This window comes from Podarcis melisellensis (assembly GCF_964234715.1).
Source record: "Podarcis melisellensis genome assembly, chromosome: 17".
Classification (NCBI taxonomy): domain Eukaryota; kingdom Metazoa; phylum Chordata; class Lepidosauria; order Squamata; family Lacertidae; genus Podarcis; species Podarcis melisellensis.
In genome coordinates this window covers 35302683-35323676 of record NC_138534.1, presented here as the reverse complement: position 1 = coordinate 35323676, position 20994 = coordinate 35302683, and the positions used below count along the sequence as shown (strand labels likewise).

Sequence of the window (20994 nt, the reverse complement as noted above, 5' to 3'; positions counted from 1 at the left end):
GCGCGCTCCCATGCGTGTGTGCATCGCAGTGGGGTGGACTAGATGCTCCTTGGGGGACCCTTCCAATTTTATGATTGTGTCTGTGTGTCACATTGCACCTTCCGAGAGCGAATGGCAAATGTGGCCAGGTGCTATTGCAGAAAACCCCATCTTTTGTAAATGGATTCGCATCCTCTGCCCTGCATCCAAAAAAAGCCTTTATTGCAAGGTGTGCCATGAGAGTCACGCGCCGCCGGCTTCTTTGATTGCACAAAACAGACACCTGACATTGTTCTTTTTGCAATCGAGCATTGTGCAAATTTTATGAAATAAACAAAATAGCCAGCTTTCCCACAGTAGGCTTTTATTTTCAGCCCGACCTGGAGATGTCGAGGAGTTTCTCCATGCAAAAGGATGGGAGCTGCCACTGAATTGCAGCCCTTAACACATCAACTTCCACCCTGCTGCAAATAACTACCGCTTGCTCTGGGTCTGCATTGCCGAAGGGGAACTTTTTCTGGCCGGCAGCCGGAGGACTGGATTGTCGGGTTTCTGTGGGCTTTCGAGCTTATGCGTGTGGTTTTTCAAAATTACAATCTGCTTTTGAAAGGCGTGGTAAAAATCTTCCAGGAAACTGTTTTAAAGATGCTATCAGTATCATGTCTCCGGCTGCTGGGTAAGCAGTGAAGGAAACCAGCGGCTCAAGAGTTTAGCGTTAAGAACCAGAAATCAAAATATAAAATGGCTTTTCTTCCAAATCAAGTGATAACGCTTTTTAAAACACTCAAACGCTGCCTCGTCCCAAATATCACTGCAAGTGGGATAGCTCATGAGACTCTTAATCTCAGAGTCGTGGGTTCCATACAGGGCAAAAAGATTCCTGCATTGCACGGGGTTGGACTAGATGATCCTAGGACCCCTTTCAGCTCTTACCATGCTATGAATCAGAGCCGTCCAATTAAGTAAACTACAACCCCCAGAATGCACCTTGACTGGATTGTGACGTTAGAGGGAAGTCTCGCACGGTGATACCGCATCACATGTTCAAAGCGATCTGCACATTCTCAAGGAAACAGCTCCCACCTGGGAGCCTTTAACCGCCCTGTTTTTGCAATCAGATTGACTCCGAAGCAATTAGTCTCCGAGGCAGGTGAGTTGCAAACGTCCAGCAATTGCCGACCATTAAATGGCAGTAACTTCTTCAGCTGATTTGGGCGTTGGTTGCGCCCTCATGAGAGCTAAATGAGTCTTGGAGTGAAGTCGGGTTTATTTTACATTTAAGTCTTTCGCTTGATCAATTTTGTTGCAATGCTAATTAAGGCATCCTAGCTGATTGGATCCCATTATATAGAAACAGCCCCTTTCAAGACGTTATATAGTGGGAAGGAAAGAAGGATCCCCTTGTGTTTATTGTAACGTCTGAAAGAGCCCCTGCGGGTACAAGTGGACATGCTTCGTTTGGGAAAGCATGTGGCCGGAGAGGGATGCAGCTGGGAGGCTTGTGGAGGAGAGTGACCTTGTGCCATTCACATATTTGCGAGGGGTTTGTTGTGTGTCAAAACACGACACACAACCTCTGTTGTGTGAATGTGCACAGAGACCAGCCGCATGTGCTTCCCCCCATTCATATTTTTATGCTCATTATGATCACTGTAAAGATAAAGGGACCCCTGACCATTAGGTCCAGTCGCGGACGACTCTGGGGTTGCAGCGCTCATCTCGCTTTACTGGCCGAGGGAGCTGGTGTACAGCTTCCGGGTCATGTGGCCAGCAGGACTAAGCCGCTTCTGGTGAGCCAGAGTAGCGCAAGGAAACGCCGTTTACCTTTCCGCCAGAGCGGTACCTATTTATCTACTTGCACTGGCATGCTTTCGAACTGCTAGGTTGGCAGGAGCAGGGACTGAGCAATGGGAACTCACCCTGTCGCGGGGATTCGAACCGCCGACCTTCTGATCGGCAAGTCCTAGGCTCTGTGGTATAACCCACAGTGCCACCCACGCCTCTTATGATCACTGTAGCAGACACATTAAGCACGGACAAAAATGCAAATCTAGTGCTGCATTGGCAGCAGTCTAGAGGGCCGATTTCTGCCAGATCAAGTTAAAATCTGTGTTTCAGTGTATTAACATCTTCTGCATTTGTCTCTGCACAGCTCCCCAAATTGACCTGCAAGGGGATAGCAAAAATGACGACCTGCCCTGAGTATGCAAGCGAGACGAGCGCTTGTGGAGACCAGCAGGATCAGTGTGAGAAGCATGAGGTTGTTTTCCGGGAAAGTGGCGATGGGGAAAACCTCTGGGACACCTTTGGGCTTCTGCAGATTGACGTGGGATGTGAAAGCCCCAGGGACCGGTTGGCAGAAAACCAGAATTGGTGTTCGGTATGTACAGTGCAAACAACAGACCTGTATTTTGAAATGAATCCGTAAAGCTGTGGGGCCACAATAATCCACACAAACAGCAGCTGCTGCCAATATCATCATCATCAATCTTTATTATGGTCCAGAGACCAAACAAATCATTACAAAGCAAGACACAATTCATACAGCCTACCTCCAGATTAAACAAGCATTTTGTTCAGAATATAGGGATCATTTGTTCTTGCAACCACGATAAAAACTTTGCCACTGCTAACGTTCTAGCATTTGTCTGATCTTCCAATAGGAACCCGACATAGTGAGCCTCTGATTTTCCTGGGAAAGGTACCAGCAAGGGTAGTATCAGTTCAGCCCTAGCTTGCTCATATTTTGCACAATGCAACAAAATATGTTTTATGGAATTGATGTCTTGAGCACATGAGCAAAGTCTGTCCTGGTGGGGAAAAATATATCCAGCCAATATAAATCTAGCCACATGGTTTGAGAATCTAAGCATTGATGCTTGGCAATGTCTTTTTCAAACAAGGGTGATATTTTGCTTTCAGAAAGTCTGAAAGGTCGGCAACGTTGTCTCGGCCTTCTGACTTCCTTACTTGCGAGGCAAGACACCTGACACTCTTTAATCCATTTGTTAAGGCAGAGGACAAGGGTAGTGTAGTGTAGTGGTTAGAGTGTAGCGCTAGAACTGAGCAGACCAAGGTGCAAAGCTCCATTCAGCCATCAAGATCCTTGCATGTCCTTGAGGCAGTCCCTGCCTCTCAGCCAAGCCTACTTTACAGGGCTGTTGTGAGAATGAAATGAAGGAGAAGGAAATATTGGATATAAACATGGTGGAGGTGGCAGCCACAACCGTAGTACAGTGGTGCCCTGCAAGACGAATGCCTCGCAAGACGGAAAACCCGCTAGACGAAAGGGTTTTCCGTTTTGGAGGTGCTTCGCAAAATGAATTTCCTATGGGCTTGCTTTGCAAGACGAAAATGTCTTGCGAGTTCCTGCGGGTTTTTTTTCCTCCCCCCCCCTTTTCCCCAAGCCGCTTAGCCGCTTATCAGCTGATCCGCTAAGCCGCTTAACAGCTGATCCGCTAAGCCGCTTATCAGCTGATCCGCTAAGCCGCTTAACAGCTAAGCCGCTAATAGCGCTAAACCGCTAAGCCGTCAATGGGCTTGCTTCGCAAGACGAAAGCGGAACAGATTCTTTTCGTCTTGCGAGGCACCACTGTAGTTTGCCCCTTTCTTCCCAGTGTGAACTGCCGTCGGCGGCCTTGCGTAGTTTCCCCTTTATGCTTCTCAGCTGTTGACTCCTTTGTTTGTGAGCCAAGCTGGCATGAAATGAGGGTAACTGGTGAATATATTGTAAAAACGATATTATCCTAGCAGAATTGAATGATACTTGCGTATAATAAACAAATGGAATAAATATCTCAGAGGAATATATAGAAAAAGTTATAAAACAAACTGTGCGATAAAACCAAGACAAGATAAAAAGTACAATGAGAACGATTGGAAGTTTATTACAGAAGACCTTATTGGATAAGCTATGATGCCATATAAATAAATGGCTTTTTAACTGATATTCTTTTGTTATTGTTAATTCCTTTTTTATTTTTATTTTCTTTATATATTTTTTAAATTTTCGTGTATAACTCTGTTGCAATCATTTGTAATGTACAGCTTTATCTGTAATACAAGACGGTATTTTAAATCAATAAAGACGATAAAAAAAAGAGGGTAACTGGTGAATAAGGAGGAATTCAGAATTCCTGTTGTTGCCTGCAGTGTGGAGGTGGATATTAAAGAGCCCAGTGGCTTGTATATGCATTTCACTTCTCTCTACCTGCTTAAGTACAGATCTTTTAAAAGTGGTGTAACACACAGGATACTCTTATCGCCCATTCCAACTCTATAGTTCCATGATTCTGTGTGTCCAAATGTAAACATGATTACATCTAAGTTAAGACTAGGGCTGCAAGCCTTGACGCAAGGAGAACAAGCAAGGTCAGTCAAGTATCTCACCAGGTAATGTGCACCAATGGAGCTGTGTATGTTTAGGAGGGGAAAGTTTGGGAGCTTAGGAGGCCTAGGACCCTCGTATCTACGGGACCGCCTCTCCTGGTATGTCCCACAAAGGAATTTACGGTCTTCAAACAAAAACATCCTGAAGGTCCCAGGCCACAGAGAGGTTAGGCTGGCCTCAACTAGAGCCAGGGCTTTTTCGGCTGTGGCTCTGATCTGGTGGAACACTCTGTCACAAGAGACTAGGGCCCTGCGGGACTTAACATCTTTCCGCAGGGCCTGCAAGACAGAGCTGTTCCACCACGCCTTTGGCCAGGGCGCAGCCTGACTCCCTCCTTTGGCAATCTTCACAGAACTCTAGCCCAGTGGTTGGCATCAATTTGATTTGAATTAGTTTTATAATGAAATGATTTTAGAATGTTGTATTATTTTATTGTTAGCCACCATGAGCCCGGCTTCAGCTGGGGAGGGCGGGATATAAATAAAATTAGTATTTATTATTATTTTATTTTAAAAGCACGCACAGCATTTTGAATTCCGACAAGACAGCTGTGTTGATGAATGCTCCCCTGAGTAATTTTAGACTTTTTCCTGTTTTCTTTCCATTAAGAGAAACGTTTTAAGGAAACAGAGGCACTGGGAGAAGATAATTTCAGCAAAAAAGAGCAAAAGGAAATACGAGCGAGAACGGCGCAAAGCTAAGCACGCGGAAGGAAAAGGTACAAGCAAAATTGCATTTTTCTCTCTCCACATCTCTTAAGAATGCTTGGTCACAGCTGATCACAGGCCCTTCATGAAGTGGGACAAGACTCCCCAAAAGACAGGAGCAGAACATCTGCTTTGCATTCAGAACGTTCCGAGTTCTAATCCTGGCATCTCGAGGTAGGACTGTTAAAGGCTGCCGAAAACCCTTGCGAGCTGCTGCCAGTCAGTGTGGGCAACCTGAGTCAGTGTAGGGCAGCTTCCTATGTTCCTGCTATCATTGGCCTTCTCCTGCAATGTGCAGCTGTAAGAGAGTGCTGTGTCTGTTTTAGGGCACACTTTCAGTTCCTGCAGGGTAATGTTGAGGCTTTACAGGCCTGGCTGCTATTCTTCATGAGCTGAGTTTACATGCCAGAAGATGCTCCACCATCTTTTGCAATGTTCTGGGGTGCTGGGCTTGTTGGCAGAAAACATCAAATGTAGAAAGGCTTCTCTGAAGCTAACAGGCATATCTTCAAATGGTGGTGCTTGATTTAGAGGCATTGCTGATTTATTCTCTTAAAAACATCTTCCATAGGACTTTTACTCAGAAATCCATTTATTTTAAGACTCTCTGTGTACATAGATAGTTTTAGATGTGGGAGCCAAGCTTTTTAGATGTGGGATCTAAGGTTGAAGTAGTCAACTTGGGATCTCTTAAGGGGCCTTGTTGGCACCCAAAACATTCTGAGAGATCTGCATTGGCTCCCAGTATGTTTCCGAGCACAATTCAAAGTGTCGGTGCTGACCTTTAAAGCCCTAAACGGCCTCGGTTCAGTATACCTGAAGGAGTGTCTCCACCCCCATCGTTCAGCCCGGACACTGAGGTCCAGCGCCGAGGGCCTTCTGGCGGTTCCCTCACTGCAAGAAGCCAAGTTACAGGGAACCAGGCAGAGGGCCTTCTCGGTAGTGGGGGCCACCCTGTGGAACACCCTCCCTTCAGATGTGAAGGAAATAAGCAGCTATCCTATCTTTAAAAGACATCTGAAGGCAGCCCTGTTCAGGGAAGTTTTTAATATTTAATGCTGTACTGTTTTTAACACTTGATTTGGAGCCGCCCAGAGTGGCTGGGGCAACTCAGCCAGATGGGCAGGGTATAAATAATAAATTATTATTATTCAAATAAATGGAGTGTGCTTGTGGATCTTGCTCTCACATTCATTCTGGTAAGATGCATAGCTACTGTTCTTCCACCTATGAATATGGACCGTGATAATTCCTTCCAAACTCCACTATCAAGCTGTAAAAAAGACCTTACAGTGGTGCCCCGCAAGACAAACGCCTCGCAAGACGGAAAACCCGCTAGACGAAAGGGTTTTCCGTTTTGGAGGCGCTTCGCAAAACAAATTTCCCTATGGGCTTGCTTCGCAAGACGAAAATGTCTTGCGAGTTCCTGCGGGTTTTTTCCCCTTCCCCCCTTTTTCTAAGCAGCTAAGCCGCTTATCAGCTGATCCGCTAAGCTGATAAGCCACTAAAAGCCGCTAAACCGCTAATAGTCCTAATCCGCTAAGCTGCCAATGGGCTTGCTTCGCAAGACGAAAAAACCGCTATACGAAGAGCCTCACGGAACGGATTAATTTCGTCTTGCGAGGCACCACTGTAGTACCTAGAAGGCAGGCGAGTAATCTCACTGACTTCATCAGACAGCCTCTCTCTACAGGGAGATTTTGACCCATGAGGACTTTCAAATAGGGCACAATCTCATCAAGGACCTTACTATGCACCAATGCTACGTCTGCACGTTTTAATTTGGCTTAGATGTGAGTGACTGGATGTTCTCTTCCCCCCCCCTCTCTCATACAATTCTCATATTTGCCTCGGTTTCAGATTCTCTTCCCCAGCTCAGCAAGCGGGATTTGAAATTGATTGCCAAAGAGCGCCTTCTGGAAGCCAAGGAATCGGGCCCTCGGCTGTGTATCGATTTGAGCATGACCGCTCACATGACGAAGAAGGTAGTGGCAGTGAATCCTCTCCACCCCTTTTTTTTTCATGGCTGGCTTAAGGGAATTGTGGGCCTTTGCTCTTTGGCTGAGTAGCCACTATAGTGGTACCTCTGGTTACAAACGCTTCAGGTTACAAGCTCTGCTAACCCGGAAGTAGCTGCTCCTGGTTGTGAACTTTGCCTCAGAATGTGAACGAAAATCGCGCGCAGTGGGAGGCCCCTTTAGCAAAAAAGCGCCTCAGGATAAGAACGGTTTCAGCTTAAGAACGGACCTCTGGAACGAATTAAGTTCGTAACCAGAGGTACCACTGTATTGAACACATTACAGGCCACTTGTAAGAGAACAAGGGTGTGTTCGGCGACATCACTTGGCGATGTTTCGATTTACCACCGAGAAATGCTGGTGGGGCAGAGGACTGGACCTTTGAATTCTTCCTCATTTTAAAACCCAACACATTCAAAGCTAGGTAAGAGTCTTCTCCCTAACACACGAGTTGTCTGTGTGCAAGAAGAATATTTATTTCTCCCCCCAAAAATTATTTATTAGTTTTTCAAATTGTTACAAATCAAACCAAATTGCTTTAATTTAATACAATTTTTTTTATTTAAAAAAATCAGGTTTCCCGCTCCTGTCGCAAACATATGTCCATCATTTCCTCCTGTAGCCACCTCATCTCTCCTTTAATATCCATTTCATCCTTCACTTGTTGTTGTCCGTTCTTACAGCAAGCCATTGTTTCCTCCCCACAAACAGCGCCTCTGTTATTTCTTACAAATATAAAATCCATTTCTCGTGTGTAGTGCTTCATAAACCTTGTCGTCTCAGACCTGGTGTGCTGGGGAGAGTTGATTACTATCGAGGGAGATTTTTTTTCAATGCACAGGGTCCTGCAAACATTCCTCCCGCATCTGCAGTCTGAAATAGTACAGGCCTGTAAGATGGGGGTGAAGAACCTCTGGCCCATAGGTCAGATCACATCTTCCAGATCTCCCTATTTAGCCTGCTAGGCCATTTTTCTGAAACCACACTCATTTCCCCCACACCAAGATGTCTAGTGGGATGCGGGTGGCGCTGTGGGTTAAACCACAGAGCCTAGGACTTGCTGATGAGAAGGTCGGTGGTTCTAATCACCGCAACAGGGTGAGCTCCTGTTGCTCGGTCCCTGCTCCTGCCCACCTAGCAGTTCGAAAGCACGTCAAAGTGCAAGTAGATAAATAGGTACCACTCCGGCGGGAAGGTAAACGGCGTTTCCGTGCGCTGCTCTGGTTCACCAGAAGCGGCTTAGTCATGCTGGCCACATGACCTGGAAGCTGTACGCTGGCTCCCTCGGCCAATAAAGCGAGATGAGCGCTGCAACCCCAGAGTCGGCCATGACTGGACCTAATGGTCAGGGGTCCCTTTTCCTTTACCTTTATGACGTCTAGTGTAGGGCAGAGAGCAGGCTGCAGAAAGCAGGATTGAACTCCTTGCACACCACAGATCAGATGCTGCTGGCATGCCTGATCCAAGCACAGAAAGTGCAAGAGATTCCTGTTGTTTGGTTCTGAGTTACGCAGACTGGAGACCAGTGGAGTCCTACTCAGAAGACACTGGCTTTTACTTGGCTACTGACACAGATTTTCCAGTTTTGCTTCCTTAGCCCACTTAACTCTGGGTTAAGTGGTGAATGGGTCTGTTTTACCACGCTGGTGAGGAGGAGTAGCTAATTGAGATCAAGAGCTATGTTGAGTTTAACAGCATCCCTTACAGTGGTACCTTGGGTTACAGACACTTCAGGTTACAGACGCTTCCGGTGACAGACTCTGCTAACCCAGAAATAGTACCTTGGGTTAAGAACTTTGCTTCAGGATGAGAACAGAAATTGTGTGGCGGCAGCGGGAGGCCCCATTAGCTAAAGTGGTACCTCAGGTTAAGAACAGTTTCAGGTTAAAAACGGACCTCCGGAACGAATTAAGTTCTTAACCGGAGGTACCACTGTATTTTGTACCGAGTGTATGGTGGTTGAGTCAGCCATTTTGGAAAGTACGCAAAGTGCTAGGGCAAAAAGGCTTGTTGCCAATTTTCCTGATCATTTTTCTTTTCTTCCTCTCAAGGAAACAAGCCGGCTTGCTGCTCAGATAAGGCGGCTCTATGGGTCAAACAAGAAAGCTCAAGCCCCCTTCTGGATCTACCTCACAGGGTTTGTGAAAAACAGCCCAATTTACGAAGCATGCCAGAGGATGAACGATGGATTTGCCAGTTATCTTGTAAGTATATCCCCCTCCTGCCTTCAAGAAATACAGTGGTACCTCGGGTTACATACGCTTCAGGTTACATACGCTTCAAGTTACAGACTCCGCTAACCCAGAAATAGTGCCTTGGGTTAAGAACTTTGCTTCAGGATGAGAACAGAAATCATGCTCCGGCGGCGCAGCGGCAGCAGGAGGCCCCATTAGCTAAAGTGGTGCTTCAGGTTAAGAACAGTTTGAGGTTAAGTACGGACCTCCGGAACGAATTAAGTACTTAACGTGAGGTACCACTGTAAAGTCAGTGACATTTTGAAGAGCAAACAAAGCCATTTCTTGCTGGAAGAACCAAGAATGTTGAGGTGATCAATCCTGGAAATGTCCTTACTTTCTAGAGTTGCTCAGCGCTGAAGCTGTGGAAAAATGCTAATTTCATTCCCTGGATTTCTATTTGCCAGCTTGATTAAATGCTAATTTCATTTCATTCTCTGGATTTGTAATTGCCATTTGCTTATTATTTAGCAGACCCTGGAAAAACAAATAACCCCAGGCTTAAGTTAGGCCAGAGATGGCCTTTTGTTTCCAAAAGATGTCTGCCGACTGCCTTTTAAAAAATTCAATCCCATACACATGTGTTATATTGTTTTATTATTTTTCAGATAGATGTTACTCCAGAAAGTTACCTTGACCTGTTTCCTTTAGAAAGAATTGTGTATCTCACTCCAGACTCCGAGAATGGTACGACGTTGCAGCTTTCTGTTAAAGCTTTTTATTCTTTTAAATGAATAATTCTTGCCTTGGGGATTTAGGTTTCAAGTCATCCTGGCCAAACTTGTCTCCAGCCTTTTGCTTGTCTTAGGCTATGATATTCAACTCTCAAATTTGCATCTTGTTTCAGCATCCTCTCGAACCATTCTTCTTGCGAAGCAAGCCCATAGGGAAATTCGTTTTGCGAAGCACCTCCAAAACGGAAAACCCTTTCGTCTAGTGGGTTTTTCGTCTTGCGAGGCGTTCGTCTTGCGGGGCACCACTGTATAATGTTTCTGTTGCCATTCTAATGCTGTCATTTAATATGTCACTGTTTTTTTGTTTACACATGTGCTCGCGTTTCTTTTTTGCACTCCAGCTCTCGAGGAAGTCGACCCGCGAAAAGTGTACATCCTTGGAGGTTTGGTGGACGAAAGCATCAAAAAGGCAAGTGCGTTGCACACGATTTAGCCATGGTTTTGATGGAAACTTCTGCACGTTTTCAACTTTGAACATTAGTCATGTTGTGGCTTATGCCGTGCTTCGGTATCCTCTCGTAGTAAAAAAGTTCCATACCTTTTCAGGCAGTTGTTGGTAAGAGGAAATTTCAGCCAGTGCTGCTTTCTTCACCTTTCCACAACACTGTATTCCAGTTCTTGCTGCTAGAAGAAAATTATTAGGGTGTCCTGATGCAACTCTGCTCCTTTTAAAACTAGTGAATGCTCTGTGGTGTGGCTGTAGCAGCTGTTGAGTCTTTTTGTCTATAATTTTATTAAGTTTTCTGTTTTACAATTAAAATATTCATTTTACATCCTTAAGATGTCATTGACATCCCTTCTTCCCTTTCCATGGTTCATTTTACATATCCTAAATCCCTGCCTATTCTACAAAAAACTATGCCATTCAGTATTCCATTTTTACATCCACCAAAACTTACTTGCACCGCTTTATTTATCTTAATGCTGCCAGCATTTTCAGCTGTAAAGTGGTACCTCGGTTTTTGAGCGTCTCAGAAGCCGAACGTTTCAGTTTTCAAATGCCGAAAACCCGGAAGTAAATGCTTCTGTTTTCGAACACGCCTCAGAAGTCAAACTACTTCTGCTGCATTTCCCCCCAATTTTCTCCATTGACTTTGCAACCGCTTCGGTTGTCAAATGTTTCGGAAGTTGAACGGTCTTCCGGAATGGATTACGTTCAACAACTGAGGTACCAGTTTGAATCCTGACAAGACAGAAGTACTGTTTCTGGGGGACAGGAGGCGGGCAGGTGTGGAGGATTCCCTGGTCCTGAATGGGGTAACTGTGCCCCTGAAGGACCAGGTGCGCAACCTGGGAGTCATTTTGGACTCACAGCTATCCATGGAGGCACAGGTTAAATCCGTGTCCAGGGCAGCTGTGTACCAGCTCCATCTGGTATGCAGGCTGAGAGCCTATCTTCCTGCGGACTGCCTTGCCAGAGTGGTGCATGCTCTGGTTATCTCCCGCTTGGACTACTGCTCTACGTGGGGCTACCTTTGAAGGTGACCCGGAAACTACAACTAATCCAGAACGCAACAGCCAGACTGGTGACTGGGAGCGGCCGCCGAGACCATATAACACCGGTCTTGAAAGACCTACATTGGCTCCCAGTACGTTTCCGAGCATATTTCAAAGTGTTGGTGCTGACCTTTAAAGCCCTAAACGGCCTCAGTCCAGTATATCTGAAGGAGCATCTCCACCCCCATCATTCTACCTGGACACTGAGGTCCAGCTCCGATGGCCTTCTGGCAGTTCCCTCATTGCGAGAAGCCAAGTTACAGGGAACCAGGCAGAGGGCCTTCTCGGTAGTGGCGCCCACCCTGTGGAACGCCCTCCCACCAGATGTCAAAGAGAACAACAACTACCAGACTTTTAGAAGACATCTGAAGGCAGCCCTGTTTAGGGAAGCTTTTAATGTTTGATGTATCACAGTATTTTAATATTCTTTTGGAAGCCGCCCAGAGTGGCTGGGGAAGCCCAGCCAGATGGGTGGGGTATAAATAATAAATTATTATTATTATTATCACTGTACACAATTATTTCCCATATATTCAATAAACGTTTTCCCGTCTTCTTTAAATGTATGTTCTTATTGTTCTCAACTCAGCTGTTGAGTCTTTGGGTTGAATTGCAGCTCACTCACGGGCTCCTGGTGAGACAGTCCCCAAGGGACCATTGGTGCGACTTTTCTTTTATATATATATTTACAGAGACTCACCTTCCAAAGAGCCCAGGAAGAACACCTGCAAACAGCACGGCTGCCAATCCAAGAGTACATGGTAAAGAACGTCAATGCAAAGAATTATCACTCCACAACACTGGCCATCAATCAAGGTGAGGTTCTTGCAGTGTTTGCTGGAAGTTTGTTAGAATTCCTGATCCATGATTGCAGTCATAGGATTGTTGTCTTTCACATGACGGTGTATGTTTTGACTCCACAGAGTGGGAAGTGACAAAGACAGGATGTTTGTGTTACTGTGTTCCGTGAAGCGGGACTATTGTCCTTTGTTCTTTTTTCCTTTGCTGTCTGATGCTAGAGAGAGAGGGAGCCATGGTGCAGTGCTCCGTGTGTGTTGATATGTAAATAAAGTAGATTAGCCAAAATGCTGAGTTGCTGAGGTCTGTTACGCAACTGCACAAACTCTACGGATCCCTAAGTGTGCCGGTGTCGCTTGGCATTGGTTGCTGTGATGTTCGGGTAGAAGAAAGCTCTTGAAGCTCCCGAATGAACGACCAGGAGGGAGAGAACATGCCAGTCAGGCATGTGTCTCTGCCAGGGTCCTACTCGAGTGTAGGCTGAACTCCTGACAAGAATGCATCCCATAGGTGATGCACTGCTGCTAGTTTTCAAATGCAACCTGCAGCTGCTGTTTGTTCCATTAAATGGGAGAGTATCATAAAATATTTCCCCCTCTTTTTGAGCTGGGACACCATAATGACGCTGTCTGCTCGCGTCCCAATGCAATGGTCTTATTAATGTTGCTTTATGTAGTGGTCAGTGGAAGCTGGTCCATTGATATAATCCCATATCTTAAACCGTTATTTATCCTGATATAATTTTGCCTTGTCCCTGATAATTGTTGAAGATCTATAAGATTATATTGGAATTTTGGGTAAAGGAGTATATGATAAAGTACACTTAGGATATAGGAGAAACAGGCTTTTATCAGTTTGGGGAGGATTTCTGGGGGCGTTTTTCAATATGATGTTGGAGATCTTCTAAACCTTCTATCTATAAGATATTGCTCCATTTATTTTGAACAAAGGAAACAATAATTATAATCTCTGTTGCTAGAAATGTACCATATTTTTTGCTCTATAGGACGCACTGGACCATAGGAGGGGGGAGAACAGGAAATTTTTTTTTTCTTGTTCTCCCCCTCAAAAACAAGGTGCTTTCAAGGTGCGATCAAGAGCAGATCGGGGAACAGCACAAAGGCTGTGCCCAGCCTTGCCGCTGCCCCCCAAGCTTGTGGGGCTGGCAGTGGGGGGAAGCGCTGTTTTCCCCCACCGCCAACCTCAAAGATCCCTGAAGCCTTTGGAGCGCAGCTTCGGGGACAGCCTTTCAAGCCTCTGCAGGGCAGCATGGTGCCTTCACCCTGGCGCCTTGCGGAGGCTTTCCACAGCCATCCCGAAGCTAGAACAGCTTCGGGCTGCCGGCAGCTGTCCGCAAGCCTGCGGAGCCCGGTGGGAGTTCCCGCCAGGCTCCGCAGGCTTGCGGATAGCTTCCTGAAGCCTGGAGAGCGAGAGGGGTCGGTGCGCACCAACCCCTCTCACTCCCCAGGCTTCAGCGAAAGCCTGCATTCGCTCCATAGGATGCACAAACTTTCCCCCTTCATTTTTGGAGGGGGAAAAGTGTGTCCTATAGAGCGAAAAATACGGTAATTGGAAGGGAGGTTTGGGCATTTGATTTCAACCCCAAATATCGGGAAATTTCTACAGTTTCTACAATTTTTTATATATGCTGTAAGCCACTCAGAGTGGCTGGGGAAACTCAGCCAGATTGGTAGGGTATAAATATTAAAATGATGATGATGATGATTGGGTTAGTGCCCTACCAACCTTAGGTGGTCATCAAACCTAGTTGTCTGCCTTATTACTGCCAACCAGCAATGGATCCCCCTGGTGTTGGTCTTCCAGCCTTATGCCCTACCCTTCCCAGTGGGTACCACCCGCTCCTGGTAGCTCAGTCTTGTGAAGAATGGGGAGTTTGAGAAGCACGGAAGGGTGGAAAACTTTGGATGAAGTAGAAAGCCTCCCATTGTGGTTAGGCTGGGTGAAGCAAGAGCATTCTAGAGCTCTTATGTGGTTTGTTTTTTTGGCCCATTCTCACAACCAAATGGCCGTCTGCACCTATACTAAAATGAGGGGCATAATTCAGCCAAAGTTACCATACTTTTTGCTCTATAAGACTCACTTTTTCCCTCCTAAAAAGTAAGGGGAAATGTGTGTGCGTCTTATGGAACAAATGCAGGCTGCACAGCTATCCCAGAAGCCAGAACAGCAAGAGGGATTGCTGCTTTTGCTGCACAGCGATCCCTCTTGCTGTTCTGGCTTCTGAGATTCAGAATATTTTTTTTCTTGTTTTCCTCCTCCGAAAACTAGGTGCGTCTTGTGGTCTGGTGCGTCTTATAGAGCGAAAAATATGGGTAAATAACTTCAGGCACTATTGATTTTACTAGGATACAGTTGAGCCTGTGCCTGACACTACCGTTGAAATCGACAAGTCTTGCTTACAGCAATGCTTATACCCCTTGCACATTTTAAGCTTGTGACAATTTTGGTGTCTGGGATTTAAGAATATCCATTTTGCTGTCTCTCACTTGTTCCTCAGGTTGCACTGTTATAAAAGGTACTGTGTAACTCGATAGTATGAGGACTCCTGAGCTAGCTATGTGTTCATGGAGCATTAGATTTCAGCTAATTCTCTATATCAGAGATTTTAGGAGACTCGTAGAGAATTAGCTGACTCCCTGGAAAAGACCCTGATGTTGGGAAAGATGGAGGGCACAAGGAGAAGGGGACGACAGAGAACGAGATGGTTGGACAGTGTTCTCGAAGCTACAAACATGAGTCTGACCAAACTGCGGGAGGCAGTGAAAGACAGGAGGGCCTGACGTGCTCTGGTCCAGGGGGGTCACGAAGAGTCGGACACGACTAAACGACTAAACAACAACAACAACAATGCTGCATGAACACATAGCTAGCTCAGGAGTCCTCATACTATCAAGTTACACAGTACCTTTTATAACAGTGCAACCTGAGGAACAAGTGAGAGACAGCAAAATGGATATTCTTCAACCCCAAACACCAAAATTGTCACAAGCTTAAAATGTGCAAAGGGTATAAGCATTGCTGTAAGCAATGGGGAGGTTTCCATAAACAAGACGTTCCAGCTGCTCTGCCGCCTGATAATAATAAAAAAATTCTGCAATGTCACGATTGTCTCCCACCTTTCATCCGGTTCCCACTAATCCCTATAATAATTCCATGTGTTTCTCTCAGTGCTTGATGCCTTGTCAACTTTCTACGAGACGAAGAGCTGGGAGGAAGCCTTCAAAGCCGCAGTTTCTCCTGGAAAAGGATACGTTCTTCGAGACCCAGCACAGGGAAGTGAGGCATCGGCATGCAAAAGCGGGAGAGAAGTTGATAAGGAGGCGGCTGTATTAGGACCTGCCTTCAGTGACCCTCACCTGCTGAACTGATCCCCACATCTCTGGAGCCAGTCCGTTGTGGGGCTAAACAGTTTCTTGTTCTTGTTGAATCTGTGTTAGGAGAGGGGGTTAAAATACCTCCTTTAATATTGTTGTTAGCGACCAATGGCGAGAACATTTTTTCCTTGGGTAAACAGGGCATTTGTTCTGAGAGCTGCTGCTTTTTTTTTTTAGCTGTAAAGTGCTTAATAAATTTATTTAATAAGCAAGTGTCCCCGAAGCTTGGTTGCGCGGACACCGGTTACGTAGCGCTGCGCATGGGGTGCTCTTGGGCTCAGTTTATGGAACTCTTGACGGGAGAACGTGCTGTGACAGCTTTGCATCCCTTCCTCTGCTTTGCGTGCTTTGACCATGGGAGACGTTGAGAAGGGCAAGAAGATCTTTGTCCAGAAGTGTTCGCAGTGCCACATAGTTGAGAAGGGAGGCAAGCACAAGACTGGCCCTAACCTACATGGTCTTTTTGGCCGAAAGACTTGTCAGGCCAAAGGTTTCTCTTACACAAAAGCCAACAAAAGCAAAGGTATAACCTGGGGAGAAGATACACTGATGGTTTACTTGGAAAACCCCAAGAAGTATATTCCAGGAAAACCAAGATGATATTTGCTGGTGTCAGGGAACTGCCATCAGAGCTAGAGGCGGAGGGAAGGCTCAAGAGGGATGCCAGAGAGGGTCCCAGTAGGGAGAGAGGCAGCCCATCTGCTGGGGAAGTAAATCAGCGTAACACCAGTGGAGAAGGGGGGCAGATGGGGGAATCGGAGAGGAGGCTCCAGGACTCTTCACCGGAGACCAGTGGGGAGAGCACGGGTCCTCCGCTGCCCACACCCTCCCTGCGCAGAAGACTTCCGCGCAGGGGGAGTAGGAGGAGACTTGGCATCAAAGAACTTCTTTGCTGGAAGAAGTTCAAGAAACGCCCACTGACGGATTCTGCCAGCGACTGAGACAGCCACAAAGTGAAGGGCTGTCCAGACAGAAAGGGTTCAACCAGGTAACCTAGCCAGGAGTGGCGGCAACTTACGCACGAGCAACCCCTAGAACCATTACAGCTGGCATTAAGAAGAAGGGGGAGAGGGCAGATTTAATAGCATACCTTAAGGAGGCCACTTCTAACTAATGGCTTCTGCTGCCTTATTTATTTCAGCACACAAATGGAAATGATGAGATTGGATTTTAAACTTTCTATTTTTACATGCATTATATTGTAACAACTTCAAAAAGCCTTCTCGTCAGCGAGAGAACTTTTGATCATGGATGGTTCTTAACACATGTACTTGTTCTTGTATTATAATTTATAGAATTGTGCAGTCAGGCTTGAATGAGTACAGTCAGGGTGACTAGTGTTTCCTGATCATGTAATTAAAAAACAAACAACCCCTGTCAACCCCAAAGAAAACAAAAACAAAAAAAACCAAGCAAGTGTCCCACCATTGGCTAATGGGTGCATGACTCTTCCAACCCCTTAGCGGCAAGGAAGCTGATTATATGACATTCTAGTTCTGTGTGTCAAGAGAGCGATGCCTTATCCCAAGTGGCAGTTCTCCAGGACTGCAGATCGGGCATTCCCAGCCCCACTTTGAGATGCTTGGGATTGAGACTTTCCGTGTGCCAAGGCCAGTGGCGTAGCGTGGGTTGTCAGCACCCGGGGCAAGGCAAGTAATTTGCGCCCCCTAACCCGTGGATTTGCGCCCCCTAACCCTAACCCCCAGATGTTGCGCCCGGTGCAGCCAGCCCCCCCTGCACCCCCATGCTACGCCACTGGCCAAGGCAGCCCTGTTTAGGGAAGCTTTTAATGTTTGATGTATTACAGTATTTTAATATTTTTCTGGAAGCCCAGCCAGATGGGCGGGGTATAAATAATTTATTATTATTATTATTATTATTATTATTATTATTATTATTATTATTATTATTGTTGTTGTTGTTGTTGTTGTTGTTGTCACAGAGTGAGCTGGACAGTCAATTACACAGTTAAAAGTTGGAGTTATGCAATTCTTTATTAGCCAAAACAAGATGGCTGAGTGCTGGGCCTAATGAACACAGCAGTTCAATCCTGGTAGGTCTTCCTCCATGAAATCAAGTGCAGAGACTACAGGTCCTCACTTCCTCACAGCCATCAATGTCTCGTCCTCTCCAGGGCTTTCCCCAAGCAATCGGAGACTGCGCCTGCATGCCTGTCTTTGCTCCTCCTGTTTCATGCCTCTTCTGGTTCTGGGAGTTGGAGAACTAGTTGCAACAGGAGGGGGAGACATCTCTCTCTCTCCACCAGAGTAATCTCATGTCTCCTGGCTCCCATCGTCTCCTGCCTCCGATTCCAGACTTCTGTTACAGACTCTCCCAGCTCACTAAGCCCTGTTACCTCCTCAGCTTCTGACACTTCCTCTTTCCCCGTCTTCTTCTGATAGCTCAACAACAGTCCATGACAGAGAAACTGTGACCCTTCTATGAATGTGTTGCTCACGTAGAGGAGAACCTACAGTGATGGATTATGGGACTTTAGGACAGGACAGTAACGTATCAGTCATTTCATTTATTGTTGTTCAGTTGTTTAGTTGTGTCTGACTCTTCGTGACCCCATGGACCAGAGCACGCCAGGCACTCCTGTCTTCCACTGCCTCCCACAGTTTGGTCAAACTCATGCTGGTAGCTTCGAGAACACTGTCCAACCATCTCGTCCTCTGTCGTCCCCTTCTCCTTGTGCCCTCCATCTTTCCCAACATCAGGGTCTTTTCCAGGGAGTCTTCTCTTCTCATGACGTAGCCATAGTATTGGAGCCTTCAGGATCTGTCCTTCCAGTGAGCACTCAGGGCTGATTTCCTTCAGAATGGAGAGGTTTGATCTTCTTGCTGTCCACGGGACTCTCAAGAGTCTCCTCCAGCACCATAATTCAACAGCATCCATTCTTCAGCGATCAGCCTTCTTTATGGTCCAGCTCTCACTTCCATACATCACTACTGGGAAAACCATAGCTTTAACTATACGGACCTTTGTTGGCAAGGTGGTGTCTCTGCTTTTTAAGATTCATTTATTACATTTGTCTTAATCATACAAATTTTCTTTGTCAGGCATCCAAATTTGCCGGGCCATCTCACCCAGGTTATGCCTAGCAGGGTGAGAGAATGGGATCCTCCATCTTCCATGGGGCGTCGAGTGAGAATGGGGCTGACACCTGGTGTGGGCTTACCTGAAAGTTGAAGACCACTAAAGTTTCTCCTTGTCTTCTTCTTCCCAATTGAAGTGCAGAGTGTTTGAGGACGGGGACATTCGCAGGGAAACCAAAATGCTTGTTTACAAAGCTATTGTACTAGCAATCTTACTGTATGCTTGTGAAACATGGACCACTTATAAATGCCATCTCCAGCTCCTTGACCCAGTCAATTTATTATCAGTTTATGATGGGGTGGAAGGTTCACAGGCTATGAAGGACTTGCTCACAAATTTATTGACAGCTGCACGAATAATTACAGCTAGGAAGTGGAAGGGGCAAGCAGAAAATAAAATGGAAGAATGGTATAAAGAGGTGTGGGATATAGCTATGAATGACAAATTAACACGCGCCATTAAGGTAAGATGGGGAATATGCCGGTGAAGTTATTTTGAGGAGATATGGAGGGTGTTTGTAGAATTTGTACTGTTAAAATGGAAAGGGGTCAAACCATCGCAAGAGGTGTTGAAATTTTGGGAGATTGGATAGTTGCAGTGGAATAGTTTCGGTGATGGGGTGCACATTTTTATTTATGATTTATTATTTTGTCAAAAAAGAAGAAAATAAAAGAAAGTCATCCTGCTCAGACAGCACCATGAGCCAGGTGTTCAAATAACATTTTAATATCGAGTAAAGAGCTCTTTCCCTTAAAATCAGTGCCATCAGCTGGTTACGGTGTCATGCTGATAACTCCAAGGTTGCAGGTTCCAAAAGGGACAGCTGTGTAGTTCTGCATTGCAGGGTTTGATGTTCCCCCGGGTCCCTTCCAGTTCTGATTCCTTGAGTACCACTTCGTTTTTTTACTATATTAATTTTGTGCCTGGGGCTCACTTGCATCCTTCCTTGCCTGTCTATCATGAGTTTGGACTCCTCAAATCTATTGCTTCTGCCTCCTTGCAAGATGTTTAATGAGGATTCCACCAGAGACCTGGTTGGTTTCTAGTGAACAGTGGTTGTTTAAAAGTTAGGGGTAGCCAACATGCTGCCCTTCAGATATTCTGTAATACAACGCCCATCATTTCTGACCATCGGCCATGCCGGGATGTCTTATTCCAAAGCACCCAGAGGCAATCTCGCTCACAGATTATCTTGCTTGAGGGAACCCCTGTACCCTCCTATCACCCGCAATCCATCACGTGGGTACCAAATTCAAGCTCTTGTTGCTATCGCCAAAGTACCCTACAATTTTGAGACCCTAAATGTAGTTTTTGGATTGGGTGTGTGTGTGTTTATTTGCTTTTAAAATAAACTGTTTCTGGTGAGGGCTGACCGATTGGAACTCAGATGAAGAAAGCTCTATGACAAAACTAACTGGTTTATTGTGGCAGGAACTTTGAGAAGACAACAGCTCAGTCCAAACGAGATGCATGAAGTGGACAAGAGTACATACATAGGAGGCCTGACAGATGAAAAGCCAGCGGGGGGGGGGGGGCGGCGTCCCTCTATAAGTGCAGCTAAGAGTTTGTGGAAAGGTAACAAGCAGTGGACAGATTTTGCTTCTCAGGTAAACTACCTGTATGTCACTTTTAGAATACTGGCTGCTAATGGAATCCATTTTCCAAGGAAGTTCCAAGGACGCTCAGGTTGCAAACATGGTCGATGCGGGATGCACGCTCACAACCTGCTGCGTTCGCAACCCGTGTCTGTGCATGCACAGGTTGTGATTCGGTGCTTCTGCGCATGCGCAAAGCGTGATTTAGCGCTTCTGCACATGCACGACTGCCGAAATCCAGAAGTAACCCATTCCGGTACTTCTGGGTTTTGTCAGTCCGCAACCCAAAAAAACGCAACCTGAAGCGGCTGTAACCAGAGGTATGACTGTACTGAAATCCAGTGAGGAGGCATGTCCAGCATGACAGCTCCTCCCGGTGGCACTGAAGCAAGTGGCTATAAGCAAAGGAAAGCATCTCACAACGTGCACTGTCAACTTTCTGGATCACTTCCCGTCAGCCATGTCCACTGACAGGCCACTGCTGGGGAGTCAGGGGTGGCTAACCTGGACTACAACTCCCATCATCCCTACCCACTGACCATGCTGGC

The 20994-nt window shown here is 46.1% G+C and overlaps 1 protein-coding gene across 1 annotated transcript; it reads left to right on the top strand.

Annotated features, from left to right (window-relative positions):
• Positions 1-1110: 1110 nt before the first annotated feature.
• TRMT10B (tRNA methyltransferase 10B) lies at positions 1111-15965 on the top strand. Its single transcript, XM_081894653.1, has 9 exons — positions 1111-1129; positions 2132-2359; positions 4979-5087; positions 6937-7061; positions 9146-9298; positions 9937-10015; positions 10404-10471; positions 12252-12375; positions 15547-15965. The coding sequence occupies exons 2-9, from the start codon at positions 2165-2167 to the stop codon at positions 15744-15746; spliced, it is 1053 nt and encodes a 350-aa protein (XP_081750779.1). The 5' UTR covers positions 1111-1129; positions 2132-2164; the 3' UTR covers positions 15747-15965.
• The last annotated feature ends 5029 nt before the right edge of the window (positions 15966-20994 follow it).

Excerpts from the sequence above, each read along its gene's own strand:
- TRMT10B (XM_081894653.1), top strand. The coding sequence starts at position 2,165 with ATGACGACCTGCCCTGAGTATGCAAGCGAGACGAGCGCTTGTGGAGAC. Across the intron at positions 10,016-10,403 it reads CACTCCAGACTCCGAGAATG|CTCTCGAGGAAGTCGACCCG; the intron begins GTACGACGTTGC and ends TTTGCACTCCAG. Across the intron at positions 12,376-15,546 it reads AACACTGGCCATCAATCAAG|TGCTTGATGCCTTGTCAACT; the intron begins GTGAGGTTCTTG and ends TGTTTCTCTCAG.